The sequence below is a fragment of the Dendrobium catenatum genome, unplaced genomic scaffold (assembly GCF_001605985.2).
Source record: "Dendrobium catenatum unplaced genomic scaffold, ASM160598v2 fragScaff_scaffold_665, whole genome shotgun sequence".
Lineage (NCBI taxonomy): Eukaryota > Viridiplantae > Streptophyta > Magnoliopsida > Asparagales > Orchidaceae > Dendrobium > Dendrobium catenatum.
In genome coordinates this window covers 2638486-2662060 of record NW_021319127.1, presented here as the reverse complement: position 1 = coordinate 2662060, position 23575 = coordinate 2638486, and the positions used below count along the sequence as shown (strand labels likewise).

General features: G+C 34.3%; 1 protein-coding gene across 1 annotated transcript; it reads left to right on the top strand.

Moving 5' to 3' along the window:
• Positions 1–3852: 3852 nt before the first annotated feature.
• On the top strand, positions 3853–22113 carry LOC110092123 (ubiquitin-conjugating enzyme E2 4). Its single transcript, XM_020816512.2, has 6 exons — positions 3853–4049; positions 4154–4233; positions 4564–4678; positions 4810–4862; positions 4957–5085; positions 21822–22113. Exons 1-6 carry the CDS (start codon positions 4006–4008, stop codon positions 21947–21949), a joined length of 549 nt encoding a protein of 182 aa, XP_020672171.1. The 5' UTR covers positions 3853–4005; the 3' UTR covers positions 21950–22113.
• The last annotated feature ends 1462 nt before the right edge of the window (positions 22114–23575 follow it).

The following is a 23575-nucleotide window of genomic DNA, read 5'->3' as shown; positions in this document are numbered from 1 at the left end:
TAGACTCATAATTCTTCATTGAGAGAGGGGCATGAAAGAAAAAGAGAAAGAAGATAAGAGATGAAGAGAAATTTGGGAGATCTATTGCACCAAACTTCTCCTCCTTGATCACTATCCAGCCACCGACATCGTCGAACTTCTGCCCGACAGCCGTCAGACTTCCGCTCTATAACCGTGGGACTTCTGCCCGACCATCATCATTCACACAAAGTTCAACCCACTTCCTATACTATTGTAATCTAACCGTCCTTAAGTTTAGGAATGATCTTTGTAATCTACTCAAACACTAGTGAAATCATTTCGATTAGGCGTGGCCCCGTAGTTTTTTTCCCTTTTTCAGTATTATCCATGTAAAAATCCTGGTGTTTTTCTCTAATTGTGTGATGGATATTAGTGCAATGACATGACAAAAATTTCTCTTATTTTACTTCAGCAAATATTCTAGCTTGCAATAGTTTGACGTCATTTGCAGAAAAATAATCTCACTATTAAAAGTATAACTGAATCATTTTCAATGTTCAATATACGTAGCAATCGTAATATGGGAGCCTCCCGCTCCAACTCACGCCAATTTAGGGATTAATTTATAAATTAAGGACACCAAGCATCTGCCTCTTTTTATCTTAGTGGGTAAAAATCCTTTTGGAGAAGGGACTTCAAGACCCTCCCTAAAAGACCGCATCTAAAAAATGGAAGAATCTCAAAATGAGACCCTTCAACTTCTATGAGGGGCTTGACAACCAACACTAGCACAACAAGGGGGGATTCATCTCCCTCAGGATCTACCACTAAATATAGAGGTCCAACATGAATATCTTCAAACAATATATCCTCTTCTCAATCAAGATTCATCCCCCCATCACATCAAGACAATGATCTTGTTGACATAGTCAGTTCGACACATCCCTCTCATGTAGGACGACCAATCCGCATTCCTCTGTCCACTATCGAGGGATTGGTCTAACCTTGCATTGATGAAATCCTACACAATGCTCTATGAGAGGAACAGTAGCGATTAGTCAGGAAAAAGTTCCCTTTAATAGGTGGAAGACAATCCCTTCATCCTTGAGATTTTCAAGAATGATCTCCTCTAATTGAAGACAACTTTAAAAACCCCGTTCCTAAATGCTTCAAGCTTTTAAGCATAGATGCATATGACATATATTTTGATCCTTACAAACATATATATCACTATAGAATCATTATGCATATCCAACAAGCCTCTAATGCACTTCTCTGCCAAGCATTTCCTGTAACTCTCAAAGGACAAGCTCGCATATGATTCTATTAGCTTCCAACCAGAACTATCCCAAAATATGTCAAGTTGGCCAAGCTATTTATCGACCAATTTATTATAAATCGAAGAATTGTTAAAAAAAAAAATCTCATCTCTCTTGGATTCGCCAAAATTAAGGAGAGTCACTTAAGAAGTATTTTCAAATATTCTTCATCAAAGCTCGACAAATTTTATGGATAGATCACAAGTTATTGAAAAAAGTTTTCCTCATAGGGCTTTGTCATGGTCCCTTTTGCTTGACACTTATGCGATACACAATTTATTAATATGCTGACTTGATTCATTATGTGGAGGAACAAATATTAGCAGATGAAGTCATCAATGCTCTTAGGAAGAAATTTGAGCAAACTACTATAAAGCGCAAATGTGCCTATGATGGAAAACTCATCTTTATAGCGAAGGAAGTAAGAGAAAAATAACCTGCCTCCTCGACTTCCACTACCATGACACGAGCCTTGACAAGAGAAGAGTATACACTACTTAATACATCTCAAACAAATGTACTAATGGCCATCCAAGAAGAAGAAAATATTAAGCGGTCAAATACTTTAAAACAAAACACAGAAAATCAGGTGCATTACTGCCATTTCCATCATAGTCGTGGATACACAACTGAAGCATGCAAATAGCTCAAGGATGGAATTGAGAGACTGTTTCAACAATACTACTTTAGACAGTTCATTTAAAATCCACTCGGTCATAAGTACACTCCTTCTGTTGGGGAGCAACCTGCATAAAGATAACAACAGAATAATCGTCAAAGGATTGGTGAAATTGAAATTATTATCATGAGCCCATCATTATCTAACCAAGTCCTACTTGTAATAAACAGGGAGAAAACACCAAATTATTGATCACTATATTAGTTTTGCTTACTCCGACTTGGAGGGGGTCAAGACTCCTCAAAAAGATCCACTTGTTATTAATACAGGGATTGGTGAGTTGTGTTACTACGCCAAGAGAATTTTAGTTGACAATAGGAGCTCAATGGATGTCTTAATTACTTTACTTTTCTCAACATGGGTCTCACTAAAGTCTAAAGAGAAACTTCAGCTCGTTGCAGGAACACTATATGAGTTTGATAATCGACTCCCAGTCACACAAACAATATCTCCCAGTCGTATTCAGAGAGTTTTCTCTTCAAGCCACTCACACAATCCAATATATTGTGATAAAATCAGAGTCAACTTATAATGCTATCTTTGAAAGATCCCTTCACTCGACTTTTGAGGTTATTGCCTCCATTCAATATCTCAAATTGAAGTTTTTTACCCCAACTGTGATCGATATGGTGCGTGGAGATCAATAATTGGCGCAATCATATTATCTTAGGCAAGCTCAACCGTGCTTGTTAGTCACCCTAAGTATTGAGGATTTCGATCTCCGGAATAAAGATATCCCTAAGAGGACTTCATCGCAAAAGACCTTACTTGTGTCTCTATATCATACAAATACCCTTCAAGAACTATGTAGATTAGGTCTTTGCTCTTAGATGAATATTAAAAAAAAAACATAGACTTCCCATATAGAAACCCGAATATTTTTGCATGTAGTCTAACCGATATGTCTGGAATCAATCCTAAGCTAATTGTGCACTCTCTCAAAGTAAACCTTACATGTAAGCCGATTATCCAAAAGAAATGAAGCTTTTGTACCAAATTGCCAGCAATCAATCGAATATAAAGTAGATAAACTTCTAAAGGCTAGATTCATATGGGAAGTGCATTATCCCATATGTTTGATAAATGTAATATGATCGTCCTCAATTTTAGGGATGATCTTTGTAATCTATTAAAATACTAGTGGAATCATTTCGATTGGACGTGTCCATACAGTTTTTTCCCCTATTTAGGGGTTTTCATATAAAAATCCTAGCATTTTTTTCTAGTTGTGCACTGATATCTGTGCAACGTGAGAATACAAAATTATCTTACTTTATTGCTGTGAATATTCTAGTCCACAACAAACATAATTCACCACATCCTAAGATGAACTAGTTGTCATTTTCCCCACGTCTCACTCTCCCCCACTTTATAACTTTCTAAAACACTTAATTTATATTATAAAATTTCAAGTGTCCAATAGTTGAAATCTTCATAGAGAACTCATATTATCTTTACATTGTTTTATTTTGATAATTTATCATAAAATACAATTAAATTATATTACTGGTTCAATTTAAAATATAAAGCATTACTATTTTAATAAATTTATCACTCTAAAATATTCTAATTTTAACTTTAGTAAACATATATTAAAAAAAAACTCAAGATAATCATTAATTAATTAAAATTTCACTTTATAAAGTCTTATATTAATATTTACTTGATGTATTTACACTAATTATGTGAAAAAATTTTTTAAATAAATAAATAATTTTTTTTTAAATTAATATAATTGATTCTAATTTTAGCATAATTTCAAATACTTTTCAGCTAATCCAATTTAAGTAAGATATCTCTGAGAAGCTAAAATAATTAATCAAATAAATAAAACAATGCGAAAAGAATGCGCGGAATCTTTTCAGTGGCGACGAAATAAGAGTGTGCGAGATAGATATGGCTGTAGAATAATTTAGCAGGTTATTTTATTGGAATTGTCCTCTCTCGCTCTTTGTCCGATCCGTTTCTCTTCTCCGCCTTGCGACGCTCTCTTCTCCTCCATCTGGTTTTTCTTCTCGGCACTCTGTACTGTCTGAAGCGGGCCCGATGTCTTCTCCGAGCAAGCGGAGGGAGATGGACTTCATGAAACTGTGAATCCTTTAGATCTGTTCCGTTTTTTCACTGATCTCCAATACTGGCGTTGTAAAACGATTTACTAATTTTTGTTGCCGTTGTTCTTTTGATGGGAACGAAGGATGATGGGCGATTATAAGGTGGAAACGATAAATGACGGGATGCAGGAATTTTACGTTGAATTTCACGGGCCCAATGACAGTATGTGACTGTTTTTTGTTCTTCTTGGTGGCAAGTGGATGTAGAGCAAGGAGAAATGAAACCATGGTTTTTATTTTATTTTATTTTTTGTTGTTTTTTTTTTCTTTTTCTTTTTCCGTGTGGTTCGTTTGATCTGCGATTGGTGGTAAAAGTCCTGATTTAGATTTTGGAGGCATAAAAACTTTGAATTTTGATGTAATTTTTAGCTAGAGTATTTTATAGGGCGACGCAGAGTTGCATTTCAGTTTTGCGATTGCAACATTAGTGTGTATTTATGTTTACTGAAGAAGAAATTTTGAAATTTTCTGATGATTTGTGAAACTTAATCAGGTCTCTATCAAGGTGGAGTCTGGAAGGTCAGAGTAGAACTTCCAGATGCTTACCCTTACAAGTCTCCATCCATTGGTTTTGTTACCAAGATATATCATCCAAATGTTGATGAAATGTGAGTTCTTTTTTTTTTTTCTAAGTTTCGGTTTGGTGTGGAGGTAGCTAAGCGAAGTATAGCTGTTTTTTTTAAAGATTTTGCTGTCTTTGGGATTGTTTTGCATAACCGCATACACTTCTCAAGTTCAGGTCTGGCTCGGTCTGCTTGGATGTTATCAACCAGACTTGGAGTCCAATGTTTGGTTAGTGAACTCACCTAAATTTTTCTATACTGATTAATGTTAATTGTTACTTGTGAATGGAAAAAGAGATGGCAACTGAAATATTCCTTTTCAGATCTTCTGAATGTCTTCGAGACTTTCCTTCCACAACTTCTCTTGTATCCCAATCCTTCAGATCCGTTGAACGGAGAAGCTGCTGCTTTAATGATGCGTGATAGACAAGCTTATGAACTAAAAGTGAAAGGTTAAAACTGCTCTTTAATCTGCTTAAACATTTGCTATGGCATTTCACCCCTTATGGAGTCAGTTGGACTAGAAATTATTCTATGCAGAGTTGTGTGTCGTGACATGTGAGTGTACATAGTGTGTATATATTGTGTACATACTGTGTAAAAAATAAAAAAGTACACAGTGTATAAACACTTAGTAAACTCATAATTCGGACATCAACTTACGTCTGGACTCCACACAAAATAATTTCTCCAGTTGGACAATATTTCTAACATATATGATGATGAAGTACTAGCTAAGTATGTTTGTTTTACCATTGTGTATCTTGATCTCCATAGGTGATACCAACTTTATCAAAACATTTATAATGTATTGAATATGGTTTTCTCTTGAATATCAGAATATGATTTTCATATTGCTTCATCAAACGAAAGAATCTTTGATGTAGCACAGCTAGGAGATAAGGAGGATTTGGGGTAGGAAGGGATAGAGTTCCATTGGCATCATGTCAGATCAATTTTCGCTGACATAACACCAAGGCTAGGCTTGCTCAGCATCACATTATGGGTTCCTGGAATCGTTTGTACATCATCATATATGTGTTGTATTTTTATTTTGATATTCTTATCATCTATTCATCTATGTCTTTTTATGATCTAAAGCTTAGACAATTCCATGTATATCAATCTATGATTTAATGCTTAACTAATCCCATACTTATTTGTAATTCATTTGAAGTTTAAACCAAAGATAAATTTCTCATCAATAAATATTCACTTTAACTAGCGAACCTCCAAAGAAAGTTTTTCCACCATTACCTAATTTCATCATGCATGCGTGCTACATGATTATTAACCAGCTGATGTAAACTAATTTGGGCACTCCAGAAATACTGGATACATTTGACTTTGGTGAATTGGGCTTCTTTTTCTCCACTTGGGAAACTTAATATCTTCTATGGCATAATGAATTAAGCTATTTTATTATATCTTTGCTCAGTTTATCTCCAAAAAAAACATTCAACTTGATTTATTGTACCAATGTTTTTAGTAATTCTTGTAAGATTATTGATTTTTTTTGTCTAATGTTATCTTATGATGTTCTTATTTTTTCAACTCCGGTAATTTGAAAGGATTTGTTTTTTCAATTTGATTAGCAACTTATCTTGTTTTTCCGTGCATACCCTGACAGTGAGGAATTTTTTGTTGATGCTCCCTTTTAAATTAACTTTTTTTCTCCCTTTTAAATTAACTTTTCTTCTAGTAAATGGTATTTTCCTGAGAAGGTGGTCCTAAGAGCTATGTTTAGGTTGCTACCATTATGTCCTGAAGGGCAAATTCAAATTATGAAAACATACTCTTTGTCATATAAGTGGTATATATGATTCCCTCCCCAGAACCCACATTGATAGATTTGTTTTAGATTATATTTTCCTTCAATTGTTTCTTATTCTTATTATATTATTATTATTATTATTATTATTATTATTATTATTATTATTTACTTTTGTTCCTTCACATGGATAAATTTGTTTTAAAGAATTCCAATTCTTAACAGAGTTTTTTAAAACGAATAAGCATGTTAAGATGGAAAACTATTGATAAAATGAACTCAAATAAGTTTGGTACTTTTTTCCTTTCTCCGAGCAAAGTTTGGTATTTATTTCCTCTCTCCGAACATTGGCAGGAAGGTGCTTTGATATCATCCTGAAGTGTGTGGTTTGTCCAAATATCAGATGTGGGCCAAAGTCTTGTTAACCCATACTTGCAGGAGAACATAATGTATTTGTCCATTTATCTTTACGTATGGCTTGACATTTAAAAGATATGTTCTAAAAGAATTAAAGTTTATGTTTACACGGTGGAAGCCAAATTAGATTGATTTTAGCTCTAACATTTTCCCTTTATAGAGGAGTATGGGTTATAGGGTTAGGAGCTTAATTTGAGAGGCAAATTTTCAGTTGAAGTATAACGATTTGTTTGTAGGTTTATATTTTTTGCTTCATCAATACAACAACATCAAGTCTTTATCGCATTATGTGGGGTTGGCTACATGAATATTTTTTCTCTAGTGTGTCATGTTAAGACCAAAGTCTCATTTAAATCTAACAAAGAAAAGTTTAGTTCTACCTATACATTTCTTAATATAAGCCAAATCTAACACATCTACTCTCCTAACCGGGTCATCAGAAGGTTGCCGTTTTATGTGACCAAACCATCTAAGGTGACTCTCTCTAATCTTATCTTCGACTGGAGCTGCTCCAACATTTTCATGAATATACTCATTTTGTATCATATCTCTAAGAGTAATGCCACTCATCCACCTGAGCATCCTCATCTCTGAAACACTTAATATTATACTTCTCTTTTAATGGCTAACATTCTGCATCATAAAGCATTGCAGGTTTTACCACCATCTATCCAACTTGAATTATGCTAATAATATCCCCATTTATTTCACCATCACTTTAAACAATAGATCCAAGATATCTAAAACATATACTCTTATTAATGACTTGATCGCCCAAAGTCACAATCCCCTCATTGGATCTATTACTACTAAAAGTACACTCCATATATTCGGTATTAGATCTACTCAAATGAAAATATTTAGACTCTAAGGTTGACCTCCATAATTTAAGTTAACCTTCAATTCCCTCTCTAGTCCTATCAATAAGAAAAATATCATCAACAAAAAGCATACATCAGGGTACAACCTCTTGCAAATGTCTAGTGAGAATGACCAAGACTAACAAGAACATGACAAACTTTTAAATGAATATTAAATACTTATGATTAAGAATTACCAAAGAATGACATTCTACATTCTCACATGGCACCACCACTCCATGTGAGTTCCTAAATACAGAGTAAAAAGTGTTTTTGAATGATATTGTAGCAAGATGAAATCATTTTAATTTTTTTGACTAAATTCCGATTAAAGATTGATACCTCACATTTTTTTGTATAGTGGCTATTCTTACTGGGTGCATGTGACCCAAGAATTTGTAGACTTCTGTTCTTGAGAATGAGAGAAGTTAGTCTTTCATGACGAATTATGCTTGCCCCAAAAAACTAAGTTAGAACAACTCAACTTTTGGTTGCTGAATCACTCAATGTGTCTCTAATTGATCCAAAGTTAAAGGGAGTATTCCGTGTTGATCATCCTTATAATCGCAAACTATGGATTTAATGATTATGTGGAGAGCCTCACAAACTGAAAATCCCAAGGCACCTTGGAATTTTGGCCAATCCAATGAAGGTTTGGGTTTGCTGAAAGATGCTTAGCTTCGGTTGGAATGAGAAGACAGAAACTAGAATGCATATGGGATAACATAGAATTAGTCTAAAGGTTATTCAAATGAGTATTGATTGTAATTCTCTTGAATTGGAAAGAAGTCTTTTATGTTTGTACTTACTTTTTTCTATTTTTGTTTCTTTGATCATGCCACATGTCCATAGAGATTTTTGGTGAGGGAGGAAAGCTAGTGAGAGAAATCAAGGGAGAGAAGATGCAGTTGTAAAAAGAGAGTTTGGAGTACAGTAATGTCATGCATCCAACAGTTCCTTTATAATTAAAAGCTTACGTAAATATATCATATTTGTAGATATATGAAATGAGATCAACTCTACAAATTTTAGTTATAAGATTTATATTTATTATGTATTTTAGAGTACAACGTAATTATTTTAATTAAAATGATAAAACCTGGCTAATGTAGAACATAAAAGGTAAGGATTTTAATGGGCAAACCATGGCATGGATGAGCTATGATATAATTGGTCACATAATGTCTTGGAAGTTCTTGATGATGTGGCATTTTAAATTAGTTGTCTTAATGCCTTTATTGTGGCCTTGTTGTAGTCTTTGTCATTTAACTAATCATATCTCATCGCGTCCATGAAACCTAATTGGTTTTGTATGGCGTAACACTTCAGTTAGGTTAGCTTCTGTTAGATTAGCCCAATGGTCAGGTTAGCCAAGTTGAGCCAATGTAGCTCTTCTTGGTTGGTGTCCAATTTGGTAGGAGTCTCTTGGATTTTATCTCTCCCCTTCAAATAATTTGGTTTTATAATTAAGCATTAAAATGGAGCTATCCTTTTATCCAATTGGATCTAGATAGTTATCTAATTTTTTACTGTTGTTTTGGGCCTTCACCTGCATGGGTTAGCCCAAAAATTTTGATGCAACTTTTCTTCTTTCTTTGGGGAACTTTTTTCTTTTGTTGATTATTTAAGTTCTCATATGTGTCTTTCTTTGCGCTTAACTTTTTGGTTTAATTGTCCTTTATCGGTCTTGCGGCGTCTTGAGCGTTTTCTCCTTTTTTGTTTTTTGTGTTTAGAAGAATCTGGCATTTCTGTGATTTTATGCAAGAGGGTGTAGGATTTGCTTATCAGCCTTTTAGGCTGTTGAAGTTATCTCTAACAGTCTTGGTAAAGATGAACTTCTCTTTTGTCTTTTCAGACAGGCATGTTGGCTGCCCCTTGTAATGTATGCCATTATCCAACAAATATGTTCTTAAAATTACGTGTCACTCATCTAATAAAACAACCTCATAAATGAACTAATCTATGAATTTCTCACTATTGGCTAATTTTGTTCTACATTCTTTGGTGACTAAATATTGAGTGTTCTTCTTAACCAATCTAAGGATTAAGATTTAGGATGCCAAGTAGTGGATAAATCCAATTTTCTAAGTGAAGGCAAAATAAAATTATTCTTTCTTCCCAAATACAAAATTGCAATAATGAATATGCTTTCCTAAATGTTGAGTAGCATATCTTTCCATTCCTTCTTCCCTGCTATATGGTCCTGGTCCATCAAGGATAAAGTTGGATCTACTGCCAAATCTGATAACTTATCCAGATCTGTTGCATTGGTCACAAGATCTTGCTTTCCTTAATTGTTCTCCCTCTTTGGTTCTTTTTTTTGGATGTAGTTTCTAGTAGTTTTTGTTGAAGTGACATGGATGTTTGTAGTAAGATCAATAAAGGCTTCTTCCTTTTCTTCCTTTTGGGTTGCTGTGTAGGCTACTTGTCTTATTTCTTTTAAGGCTTTTGATTTTTGCCACTGCCACTCGATCAATTCTTTTCTTCAAAGGCTGTAGCTTTGATGCTTGCTATATTCTTTTCTTAAATATGATTCAAAGAGTAGCTGTTGTTAAGGGTATTCTATGACATTATTCAGTTAGTCATTGAGAAGCTATTTTAGTTCAATAATCTTTTTTCCAATTTTGTTGGGTTAGCTAAAGAGGTTTTCATGCAGCAAAAGTTTAAGTTTCTATTATAGGTTGATATTGCGTTATAATCTTCACGATTGAGTTTTTTCTCTTATATTCTGGATTTAATATTGTTTCCTGTAGTGATCCAAAATTAAGGAAGGAATCAATGTATATTCTCAATCTCAAATTTAGAGGGTTTAATGCATTTTAGAAACTAAAGCCAATCCAAGTGAGTATTTATTTTTTGACCAAGCATATGAAGGTTTTGTTTATATGCAAAAGACTTGGCATGGATTTATCTGCTTATGGAATGAGAGGGCAAACTAACATATGTAAAGAACGTAATATGATTAAGAAGAATATAACAAATTGGTATTGATTAGATCATTGGATATAACTTTTACTTGCATGTACCTACTTTTCTTTATCTTGCTCCTGTTATCAATCCACGGGTTGTGAGAAAGATCATTGAGGGAGAAGGTAGGGTTGGAGGAAAAACAAATAAAATTTTGGAGATCAGGACAATAATTTTGTATTCAGTTATGATATCATAAGTTAAATCATATATGTACATCTCTATTTATAGATGTATAAAGTGTGAGAAAACTACTAAGCTTTTATTTTAAGGATAACTTTGTTATGCCACATGGATTAACCACCTAATCCTATTAGTTAAAATGGACAAACCTCAACTGATAGATAATGTGTAAGATAAAAGATAAGAGTCATGGAGTGGACAAACAAAACCTTGGATTAGTTATGTTGTGGTGGACCACGTCATGTTGTGAAACTCCTTGATTATGTGGTATGGCAATGTTTTATTTTGGATGAGCTTTCCTCTTGATACCTTATAGTCTTCTAAAGTATCCATCTTATAATCATTAATGTAGCTCTATAGGTGGTCATATTAGGCTTAACCTATTGGTCGAATTAGCTACCTAGAGAATTTTCTCTCATTTTATGAGAACTTTATAATTTAGTTATAGGTTTTTCATATGTGCAAGCCCTTATGATTAATTATTCCTCTCGTTGTTGGGAGAGAATTTTCGATTAAGGCTAGTCATTAAATTGAAACTAAGTACTGAGCGTATATTAGCAACAAATTTGATTTTAAAATTGTAAAGTTGACTACATTGTACTTAAAAGTGGATGGTGGGGGTTATTGATGACAAACCATCTCATGAATCTATATTTCTATCATCTTGGGTTGTTGTAGTCTCTAGTTTGCTTAGTTTGAGGAGATAGTTGATCCAACTTGACTGAAGGATCATTGTCGACAATCATGAGTTATTTTTTCCAAGGTTATATTGTAGAATTGGGATGGATGCTTGTCTAAAGTGACAAATTTAAGTTAACCTTAGATAACAAAGAGCTTTCTGCCCCATCAAACACCTCCTATGATTCATTACTTAAGGAATTTTTATTTATTAGGGGACTTCTGGGCTCTGACCATGATCGTAGTTTAACGGTGTCGTTTTGCAACAAAACCATTCGATCAGACTCTAATTATGCTGTTTGCTTGTGTTGCTATTTGATGGCGAAAATATTAGTTAGAGGACACATGCCACATACTTATTGATTGGATAATATTTGAAAATGAATTATAGCAATATGCTCAAGAAGACATTAGCTTCTTTTGAGCTTAGGTCATTCTCAAATTTATCACTTTTACAAATGATTGTGGTCCTGTAGATTGTGGATAAATTTTGCTTTAATTTTTGAATGATAAATTTTCTTGAATATTTTTTATTTTTTTGGTAATTCTATCGAAATTATATATATTTGTTTGTCTGGAGACGATCCAAAAAATGATCTACATTGGGATTTGGGGTTATTTTGAAATATTTAAACCCCTCTAGTTGATATTTTCAATGAACACTATTATCATCATATTTTTTTATAGTTTATTTTGCTATTTAAATATTGTCAACTGTGTTTACTTATTAATAGAGGATTGGGCTCCTAAAATAATCTTGCGATTTATAATATAAATTTTGAGCTTTGTAATTGTTTTTTATAACAAATATTCTTTGTAAAAGGCATTACAGGCTTAATGCAATTATAAGATCAAATATCTCCATGGATTTAAAATTATATATTCATTCATTAATCCAAATCTTCTTTTATGTTCTTTTTTGTCCTCTCTTTCTAGAGTAGAAAGGGGGAGAGAGAAAGTGAGAGGAAAGAGGGGAATAGAGAAAGTGAGAGGAAAGAGGGGAATATAGATAGTGAGATGGAAGAACAAAAGACTTGGAGAGAGTGAGATAAATAAAGATAGTGAAGGGAGAGAGAGAAATGTAGAAGAGAGAGGTTGTTGGCTTCAGGCGGTGGCATCAGCCAATGGTGGCAGCAATTTGGCTTAGAGGTCCACCTCTGTTTGAAAAATCGGGTCGTGTTCTGGTCAACCTGTTAACCTAGAATGACCGCCATCATCTCCTCACTCTTGCGGCTCGCCTTGCTACTGACCCCTCTTGCCCGCTCCGGCCTCGCCCTCGCCAGCTTGTGGACGCACCCACGCTCGTTCCCGCCCCCAGCAGCTCGATGCTCTCCTACTCTGCGCTCGCCCTGGTCAGCGTTTCAGATTTGATTGACCCGGGTTTTGGGCGGGTTCATATTTCTAACCCGTTTGTGTAATTGGGTTGGATCAATTGAGGGTTGGATAGTTTTAGGTTGGACTCAAACCTGACCTAAAAACTTATTTTGACACCCCTAGTTGGTAGGGGTGGTGACGTGGAGGTAGCTAGGGATGCGACTTCTTGAACACGAGAGAGGGTGTGAGGGTTCAGTTGTGAGGTATGCGGCAGTTGAGTGTGCTTAGGAAATAGAGAGGAAGAGGAGAGAGGAGGCGAATCACATGGGCTAAGGAAGATCTATAAGGAGATTGGGTCGCAAGTTAAGTGTGCAAATGAGCTGAGCCACTGGAGAGAAGAGAAATCGACAGAGTGAAAATGGCAAAGGGTTGTATGCGAGGTAGGGAAGGGGGATGGGGGGGTTCTGTGCATGTATGGAGTGACGTGGGCGACAATGAGGATGGGCAAGGGAGGAGATATTCACATGGAGGAATAGACAAGAAATGGAGTTTAATGATTTTTTTAATTACTTATAATACTTTTAAAATAATAAAAAATATTATAAAATACATATTGATTTGATTTTATTATTATCATTGCATATTTTTCGTCATTCGCATTGCATAAATCGTAGGCACCATGTCCTCGCACAAGCACAATTTTTTTTATTTTCGCCATGTAGAGACCTCGGGCAATCTGAGAGTTTGTTTAAGCTATCATTACTATCCCAAATGTGTCAGTGCTATTTTTTTTCATAAATGGACACCAATTGGATGATTTCAACTTTTGGTTCATGCGTTTTTTCCAGCTTGAACATCACGCCTTTTGCTTGCCACTTCGTCGTATTTGATCGGGTCATTCTCGTCTTCTTGAAGCGGCTTTTGAGGTCGACATAATTCATAAGTTATGTTAGCGCATTGAAAAAAAACTGCAAGTCCTCTAAAATGTGCTAAATCACTAAAAGAAACTCTTGGGTGCATTCCTACAAGCATTCCAATCTCACAATCAAAATTAGGACAACTTAAAAGCACTATGTGTACTCATTAAGAGATGCTACTCAAATTTAAAAAGCATGCATATTACCCTAGAGAATACACAAACTCATTATTATTTAAAATCATCATCACTCCAGGTAGACGAGTTAGAGCCCGCAACTCTACCTATTGGGAAGGGTTGTAAGCTTTAGCCTTTCACCCAATCCTTCATGAAAGAAAGGAATGTCACTTACAATTTTAAAATAATGAATAGATGAAAATTCTCAAATGGGCTTTGTTGCATATAGGTCAGATTCATAAGTTTCAAATTTTATGTTTGATTATCTAATGTCCATAATTAGGGAATGTCAAAATAGGTTGACGGGTTGGGTTTGAGCCTAACTCGAAATTGACTCGACATAAATCCTGCTAACCCATATCTAACTTGTTTAATAAACGGGTAAAAAATATCAACCCGAACTCGAACCCAACTTGATAGCAAACTGAATGACTCAAATATGACATGTTAACCCATTTTGGTTAAGTTTTTTTTATAACTTATTAACTATAAAATTTAGGATATTTGATAAAAAATAGTAAGATTATACCCACATGAAAAAAAGAAAAATATATAAAACGGGTTAGTTTTGAGTCAAAAACAGGTTTGCAAGTCAACTTGACTGGTTCAATGAACGGGTCAAATCGAACCTAGATTTTTTAGGTTGAGCTTGAGTCGGGTTGGCTGGTCGCGTCATTTATTAACACCCTCATCCATATGGAATTAACATGACCTACCCTAAAATCATCGAGTTTGATCCTCCTTGTGTCTAAAACTAAACTTGATAGGAACCTTGTTTAAATAATTATCCTTGTGAACTAAAGAATGATCATAAATATTTATGCTCTCAGTCTAATCAAATAACTCAGTCACTTTATCCCACTTATTCATAGGCTGCTGAACTGGCCTTATCTCACTTTTTCAACTAGACTTGATGAGACTTTGCGAGCATCGAAGTTAATTGACTAGTAAAAGACATTGAGCCTTGAGGGACTTTTGTATTTTTAGCATTTGAATTTTATGTGAATATTGACCCCTATGGTTATGATCTTTGATAACCCTGCTTGTCATCGGGGATGTGGAGTCTTTAAATTCTTGCTTGTGGTAACCCCTCCAATTATGATCTATAATAATTACATCTATCATAATGGTAAGAGTTTTATAACATACATATGGGCATTATGGGATTGTTATTAGTTGAGACTTGCACTTCTTATCCATCGAGACAATTCATAATCTCAGGTGCCTGACTTTTTGCATGAGTTTGTATACAAAAGTTTTAATTAGAAAGGGAATTGTACTTTACAAACTTTGTTATTCATTTACATTTTCTAATAAAAGCATGTTATAAGGTATTAACTTAAATTTTCCTTGCAGAAGATACTTTAATTTTTGACTGAAAGAATACTCATAAGCTTATCTTTTAAATTTGATAGCAAGTTCAATCATCCTTGGAAACTCAACAATACACTCATGGAATTTGCCATAGGAACTCGATATTATACTTGGGGAACTCATCATAAGAACTCAACAATAAACTCAGGGAACTGAACCAAAATGCTTGACTTTTCTGGAATTCAACTAATTGGGAATTACCGACATTTTTAGATCTTGAAGTAAATATTCATTTATTCAATTTGAAATTGGTGAAACTTCAAATTTGAAAAAAAAAAAAATTAAGCGCTTTCATTAAAATAAAAAAAAAAACTGAGTATTAAATGCAACCCCACTAGTTAATAAGAGACAGACTAACTTAAGCTTAGGATTAAAGTGATATCGGCTTATGATGAGCTTTAAAAGTTGTTCCTACTCTCTCAAGGAAAATTACAACCCCCAAGTAAGATGGATAGTTTGTAGTTTGAAGTCGCCCTAATACTTAACATACATAAAGCATGAGTTTCATTCAAGGAATTGATAAATTCTTATGAAATAAATAACACAATAATCTTATCTAATTGGCTATCTGCCATTCAACAACTTGGTTTTTCACCTAATCGGCTATTTGACAATTCAGCTATTTGCCACTCAATCATTATTTTTAAAAGGATATTGTTGATCCGTCTCAAAATCACATAATTTAAGCATCACACTAAAATCTTAAGTATCTGAAGAAGAAAAATCAAGCTTATGGAACTTGGACTCCCTTCCTCTTGTGATAAGATCCATACTAAGTTTATGTGAAGTTCCTTCTAGCGGTGAGTTTTGATCTCTCTCAAAATCACATAAGTAAAACATCAAGCTAGAATGCCAAGTATCTAAAGAATGAAAAATCAAGCTGTAGAACTTACTCCCTTTTATGATTAAATCCATATTGAGAGTATGTGTAATCCCTTCTCATGGAAAGTCTAGAGATAATTATGTCGTGAAGATAAAGCTTTGTCATAAGGTGATGCCCATCCTAGACAACTACATATCCAAAAAGATATATATTGGAAAGATATTGAATTAGAGTTGTGATGTAAAATGGATATGGGGGAGAGGGTCATTTGAAATTTGAATTTCAAACTAAATGGAAAAGGGAGGTAAGGGGTACTTGAATGGAGTTCCGATTTTTAGGAAGGAATTAATTAAAATAGGAGAGAGATTGTGGGCCTTAATGAATAACCATTAATTAATTCGAGAGAGGAGATAGGAGAGATGGGGCGGCGGGTAGAGAGGGGAGAGGATTTAGGGAAAGAGAATTAAAGTGGGCCTTGATTGGAATTCGAAATTGAGGAAGATTAATTGAAATCAAATCCAATCAGAAATTTAATAGGACCTAATTTAAACAAATTTCCTAAAATAAGAATCCTAATTTAGGAAACAAATTCAAATTCAAATTAATAATTTGAATTTGTTAACAAATTAAGATGTATAAAATAGGAAGACTTTGAATACAAGATGAAATTGTGGGAGCCAATGGGGGAAAGAAGGTGGCTGACGGCTATGGAGGTATTAGGGTTAGGGTTTGTGAGGGTGTTGGCGGATTGGAGGTGGGGAAAGATGGCCGGTTAGGCTTAGGAGGGGGATGGCGAATTTTGGTGGGGAAGAAGAGAGGGTTGTGGGAAGAGGCCGGCGGATTTGGGTGGAGGGGTTGAAGCTGACGGGATTGGAGAGAGGATGGAGATGGCGATTAGGAAAAAAAATAAGGAGAAAAAAATAAAGAAATCGTGAGCCCGGACGCTTCCTGTGGCTGACGGGTGTTGCATTGTCCATCACCAAGGGACTTTAAGCCACGAGCTTGGACCTATCCTGCGGCTAGTGGAAACTACGTTTCCCTCCCATAGGGATCTCACCAAAGTCCTCCCAAGGAACAAAATGTAGAAACAATTTTTTTATTAATCCATCATACCTAATACAAGAGAAGGGCATCTATATATAGGTCTCAAAAGAAACTAAAAGACAAATTTGCCCCTTGGGCTTACATAAGACATGACTTTTAAATAAAAAGGGTAAAAAGGAAAATTGCAAAATTAAATCAAAATACAATTACAACAACAACAACAGAATATCATCAGCAAAAAGCATACACCAAGGTACATCCTCTTGCAAATGTCTAGTGAGAACATCCATGACTAAAGCAAAAAGATATGGGCTTAAGGCTGATCCTTGATGTAACCCAACCGAAATAGGGAAATACTTTGAAATAAACAAAAATAAAACCGAGTGATCTCGGCCGTCCATTTTCGACTCTTCCTTTGAATATTGTCCACCATCGGATGTCCGCATGAAGTTGGCAATGATATTTTTGAAATAAATGATTAAATTTATTTGATGTATTCTTGGATATGTCTCTACTTAGCATATACTTTGATATATTATTGCTCGACATATTTTTAGATATGCCTCTACTCGAAATATTGCTGGATATTCCTACAATATTATTAGGAACTTGACTCATAATTAATGCGTTAGAAATTTGATTTGTCATTCATTACACTTAGTTCTTCACTATCAACTATTCAATTTATTCCTATTTGGAATATGCAAGCGTTTTCACAAATAAACAAAAATATATAAATTTAAAAGTGCAAATGTATTTCATCAAAATAAGTACTAGAAGTCATCCAAATAGGACTTAAAAAAATCATTGCTACTATAATAATCATATTTTTAGGAATGTTTGCTATTCTCTTTCTGCGAAAAATCATTATTGCTTGGTTGGTTTAATACTTTGTATTATAAGAAACTCAAGTCCTATCAAACGGGATAGATCAGTCCATGTTCCTTAGAACATCCAAGAAAAAAATTACTCCATATTTGGCTTTGATCTTGTGCTTGTACTCATCAAATTCTATCAACTTCTTAATAAGGGTGTGATGTAGAACGAGAGCGGCTAGCCACTTAAAATCTGAATTTAATTTTCAAATTTTTAATTTGGAGGGATTTGGAATTTGAAATTTAAATTTAACTTCCCCTTTGGAGAGAGAAGGGGAATTAATGGGGAGAGAGGGAGATAGGAGAGAGAAGGTGGGGAAACCGATGACATGCATGAGTTTGGAAAGTGGATTGGTGGAGTTAATGCTCTCCAAATATTAAATTTCAGTTTTAGAAAGAGATATAATTAATCCCATTTAATTTGAAATTGATTTGGATTGATTTAAGAGATTTCCTAATTTAACACTAGATATTTTAGGAAAGAATTTAAAATTTGAATTTGAATTCAAATCAGATTGATTCTCTTTCCAAAATTATCTATAATATTCTAGGAAAGTAGCCTATCAAAGCAAGATTGGCTCCAATCAAGAGAAAGAGGGGGAGGGAAGGGGTGTCTAGGTTCAATGTATGTAGGGATTAATTAATCAATCAATTTCAGATTTGATTAATTAATAGGATGAGGGAAGCTTCCAAAATTAAAGTAATTAATTAGGAAGGATTTGAAATTCAAATTAGATTAATTTGAATTTAAATTTCTTTCCAAATTAATGATAATCTAATTAAGGAAAGAGAGGGTTTTGGAGGGAATTTAATCTTCCTAAATCATGATTCTAAATTAGGAAAAGGGTAATTAAATCAAATCTAATTAAAAATCAAATTAGACTTAAATTTAGGAACTTTTTTAATTTAGCTTAGATAATTTTAGGAAAGTATTTGAAATTCAACCTGCAGCTGACGGGTAATACGCTGCCCTTCTCCAAGGGACTTCAAGCCATTAGCCCGGACCCATCCTGCGGTTGGTGGAAACTCCGATTCCCTCCCATAGGAATCTCACCCAAGTTCTCTCCAAAGAACACAAGTGCAAAGAAAATTTTATTAATAATCCATCATTACATTACATAAGCAATGACCTCTATATATAGGCCTAAGAAACTAAAACAAGACATATTCCCCTAGAGCTTACATAGGATGACCTTCTTAAGAAATGGTAAAAACAGAAAATTCATAATAAAAATAAAAATTATAAATAACAAATTAAGATAAAGTGGAATGATCCCGGCTGTCAACCGTCGTCTCCTCCTTTGAAAATCTTCATGATCGGATGTCCGCATCAGGGTGACTTTGAAATATTGAGAAGTCAGATCAGCCTAATTTTCATGTGATTTCTTCAAAATTTCCTCTAACTTAGCCATTTTGGCTTGAGAAGAAAGGTGTGAGCGACTGTTATTTTTTTAAAATCTATGATTATGCTCAAGACTACTCAAGTTGTTAATATAAATCTGGAATTCAATGCTTTGTTGATTGTTGTGCCCAGAGCATATTGCTTTTTTTTTTTTTCTTTTTTTTTTAATGATTCTCCAATTCCCTTGCAAATTTCTGTTCTTTGGTTCAATCTCCAAATTTTTCTTAAAAAGAATATCCTTTTGCTTTAAAAATGCAAATACACTTTCTTTCTCCCTACAAATTTGATCTAGCTCGCCCCTCATGTTGATATTTTTTGCAACTGATTTTTTGTGGTTGTTGGCCAGAAAATAGGCAGTCTATCAAGTCGACATTAGTCTTCTCATCATCTACTTGTTGAAGTCGTTTAACTTAAACTTGGTCAAATGCTTATGGTGGTAGTCAGAGAAAACAATAGGATCAAGATAAACGGTGACCAGAATCAACCGCTACTCGTCCTTATTTCCCCCATCAAAAGGATGACTTATCCCTTTCATCGTTATGGTTTGGCTAAATGTCTTTATGAAAATGAACATAAGAATGCATCTTAGCCTTCCTTTTGTGAGATTTTTTTTGTTTTTGTGGCAACTTTACCTTGTCGGTTCCTCTCGAGGTTTTTGATACCTCATCTCTAGTAAAATACCAGCAGCTTGGGCTAGAACGTCGCCTCAAGAATTCAACCTAGTTTCTTTGGCTTTCTCCAGTTCATCATCATCATCATCATCATCATCATCAAGAATAACTTGTATTTCCTTCTTATGAGGCAACTTACCACGCTCTTCTTCAAGAACCTGCTCAGTAAACCTTCTAAGTTGGTCACAATATCTTAATACTAGTTGGTGATATTTGAGAGATTGCCAAGTATGTTATAAACGGTGAAAAAAAAAGGAAAAATAAAAAAAATTAAATAATAAAACAAAAGCTCTTAAAGAATAATTAAGCTTGATTATTTGCTCTTTGAAAATTTGACTAGAAGAATAACACCCTAAAAAATGAAAAACTGTTTTCCCAACAACGCCAAGTTTATTCTGTTTGTTCTGCACACTCTTTTCCTAGCTATTGCTTTATGATGTACCTGTATGAACAAGAGTACTTCTAAAATAACATCATATAATAACCTACGAAACTTGTTCATTTGATGATTTCATGACTCAACTGTAAAAAATAAGCATGAAATTATCATGTCAGTAATGTACTTGTTAAATGGATTGTCTAGTTTTGTTTATGATAATAGAGAAATACTGAAGTAACTGAACTTATTTGAAACTTTTTGGAAGCTGAAGTGCAATTCATGTAAGGGTTGACAAATGAAATGCACCAGTAACTCCTTAAATTCCATGCTGGTCTTAATTACCTTTGAAAATCAACCACAAGATCCATATTTAACATTTCAAGTGTAGCAATTGTGCCTTCATATGTCGCTTAATAAGAGTTTTCAGTTGTTGTTGAAGGCTTGTGAGAAAGTGCTAAATTCAAATGGTAAAGAAAAAGGTATGTATACTCCATCGTTTTTCAGATAGTTTTATTTTGACTTTATAATGACACCAGTATCCATCCTCTTAATTAGGATGTTTGTCTTAGTGGGATTATTTCTGCTAAACAATTACTAGATAGCCTTCAAAATGCGGACTTCTAAACATTCAGGAAAATGCTAACTTGTAAGCTATCTAACTATGATGAAAAAAATTGGTCAAATTTAATTTCAAGGAGACATTTATTTTTTCTTCCCCTTTCCCAGTATCCCACGTTATATATTGGTTTGTAGTTTGGCTAGTCGTCAATACAACAAGACTGCTCTTTCCGTATGATGAAGAATATAGTTGCTCTCAAACTGTTCAAAAAATGTACTCTCGTGGTAATGTGATAGCTTCCATTGCATTTTCATTCCTCGAGTGATTGTTGGCTTGTCAGTTGCTATTACCTGCAACTATCACTCATCTACAGTGGTAAGACTCAGCAGGAAAGCACTGTATTCCATTATCCAAGTCTTTTATGAACTCTTCAAACCATAAATCTACTTTTATAGCAGATATTTGTTTCTTCTGTTGTTTTTTCGTCTTCTGTGGTCATATATAGTTTCCACGCTTCAAGTGGGCCTTCCTTTCAAGCAAATCATGGTGCTTGAATGAACCATAGAATGATACTAAGGTTTTGTTTGAGACGGCTTTTTTACTGCTTCTTGAAGTAGCTTTCTAGTATATAAATTTTAATTTTTATACTAAAAAGCTGCTTCAAAAAGCAGTAAGAAAGCCATCCCAAATGAAGGCTAAGAGCATATCATAACAAAACGATTAGTTACAAGCCATCTTCCTCTGCTACTTATATTTTTTTTCCTATACATCGTTCCAGAATACTGTGAGAGGTATGCAAAGCATGAAAACTCTGCAGCTGATGGAAATTCCAGCGATGAAGTACTGAGTGACGAAGAATATGAATCCAGCGATGAGGAAGCCGTTCCAGGCAATCCTGATCCTTGACCTTACTCAGCTTTTATGTTCAATGTACATCAGTCATTTGAGCTAATGCCAGAAAATAGGACTCTCGTTTCTGTGTAATTAACTTACATTATCTTTGTGCTATTATAAACATTCAGCTGCAATTGAATTGGATGAAGAAATTCACCGAGCTGCTTTATTGTGTTTCTTTCTTATTTTTGGGACCTTGAAAAACCTGATCTTATAAGACAAGTAACAGAGGGTAAAAGAGATGAAGACTACTAGGTGTGAAGGCAGCTCAAATTCAGTAAGTCTTTAATTGAACTCTTCATTGCCCATTATATTCTTAGGCTAGTCCAACTTATGAAGGGATTGATTAAACTGCCCATTGTAGGTTCATCTTGAAATTTGATTGATTTTTCAGTTGAAGATAAATTTACTAGAATATATTTGAGTCTAGTTTCAAGTAAGGGTGTTAGGCTGACAAATTATTTTTGATTTTGAGTTTATGATGGCTTGATAATAGAAGTAGCAATTAATATATGTGTTTTGTGTTTGATTGGAGCTTATCTCAATGTTAGATGGTTTGGGTTTGGGTTTTAGATTGGTGGGGGCTTTCAAAGGGTTGGCATGATTTGCCTATGAATTAAAGTTTCGTTTGGGATAGCTTTTGATCATTATTTTTTCATTGTGTTCAAGAAATTTTTGTATCAAAAAGTTGTTTTAGAAAGCAGTAAGAAAACTGTCCAAAATGAAATCTAACTCAATCCACTTGAGCTAGTTAGAGATGGTGGGGGCCTTAACCACTTTCAATTGTCTCTTATACCCAGTTTGTATATTCTATCATCAATAACTATCAAACTAATTGGAACCTGATACCCCCTCAATATGCATGAGGGACCTCTTGATTGAACTAAATGTTTTCTTTTTTTACTTGAAGACATTAGGGAGAGGTTATTTGACCACCATTATCAAAATTCAAAATGCTTGATCCTCTCCACAATAGATAAACTTTGGGAAGAAATTTGAACTTATTAAAACGTTTTATTAACTTTTTTTTTGACGAGGAATCGTCCACTGTCACCCGGACTTCACCCGGGCGCATGGCAGTTCGTAAACCCGGTCGACCTAGCCAACGGACCCACACCAAACCATGTACTCGGGGGCAACGCTTAACTGGTCTCACTTAAGGGCGAATTGAACTCGGGATGGGGGTTCCCAACCGAACTCGGGATTACCTTGTTTTATTATATCCTTATTTTATTATATTATAAGTGTTCGTTATAAGGCATGCTTAAGCTCGAAAAATACAATACAAGGTTGGTGTCTAAAATGGCTGAGCAACAAGTATACAAATATGTTAGTGTTTAAGTTTTAAAAATATGGTTGTTGGATGTATTTTATACGTGTTTATTTTTTATTTAAAAAAATTGATTTGTAATAAAAAAGTGACTTGATTGGGCATGGATATTGATGCATATTTGAATTGGTAACTTTTTTTTTTTTAAATTTAGGGCCATTCAAATTTTCATTTTAGTGAACTTATAATCAAATTGGATGTCTCGGTGAGATGATGTGATCATCTAATTTCACCCAAATCAAGCACATGAAGCAAGCTAAAAAATTTTAGAATTTAATTGTAGGATTAGAGATTTTCAAATCTTGCAT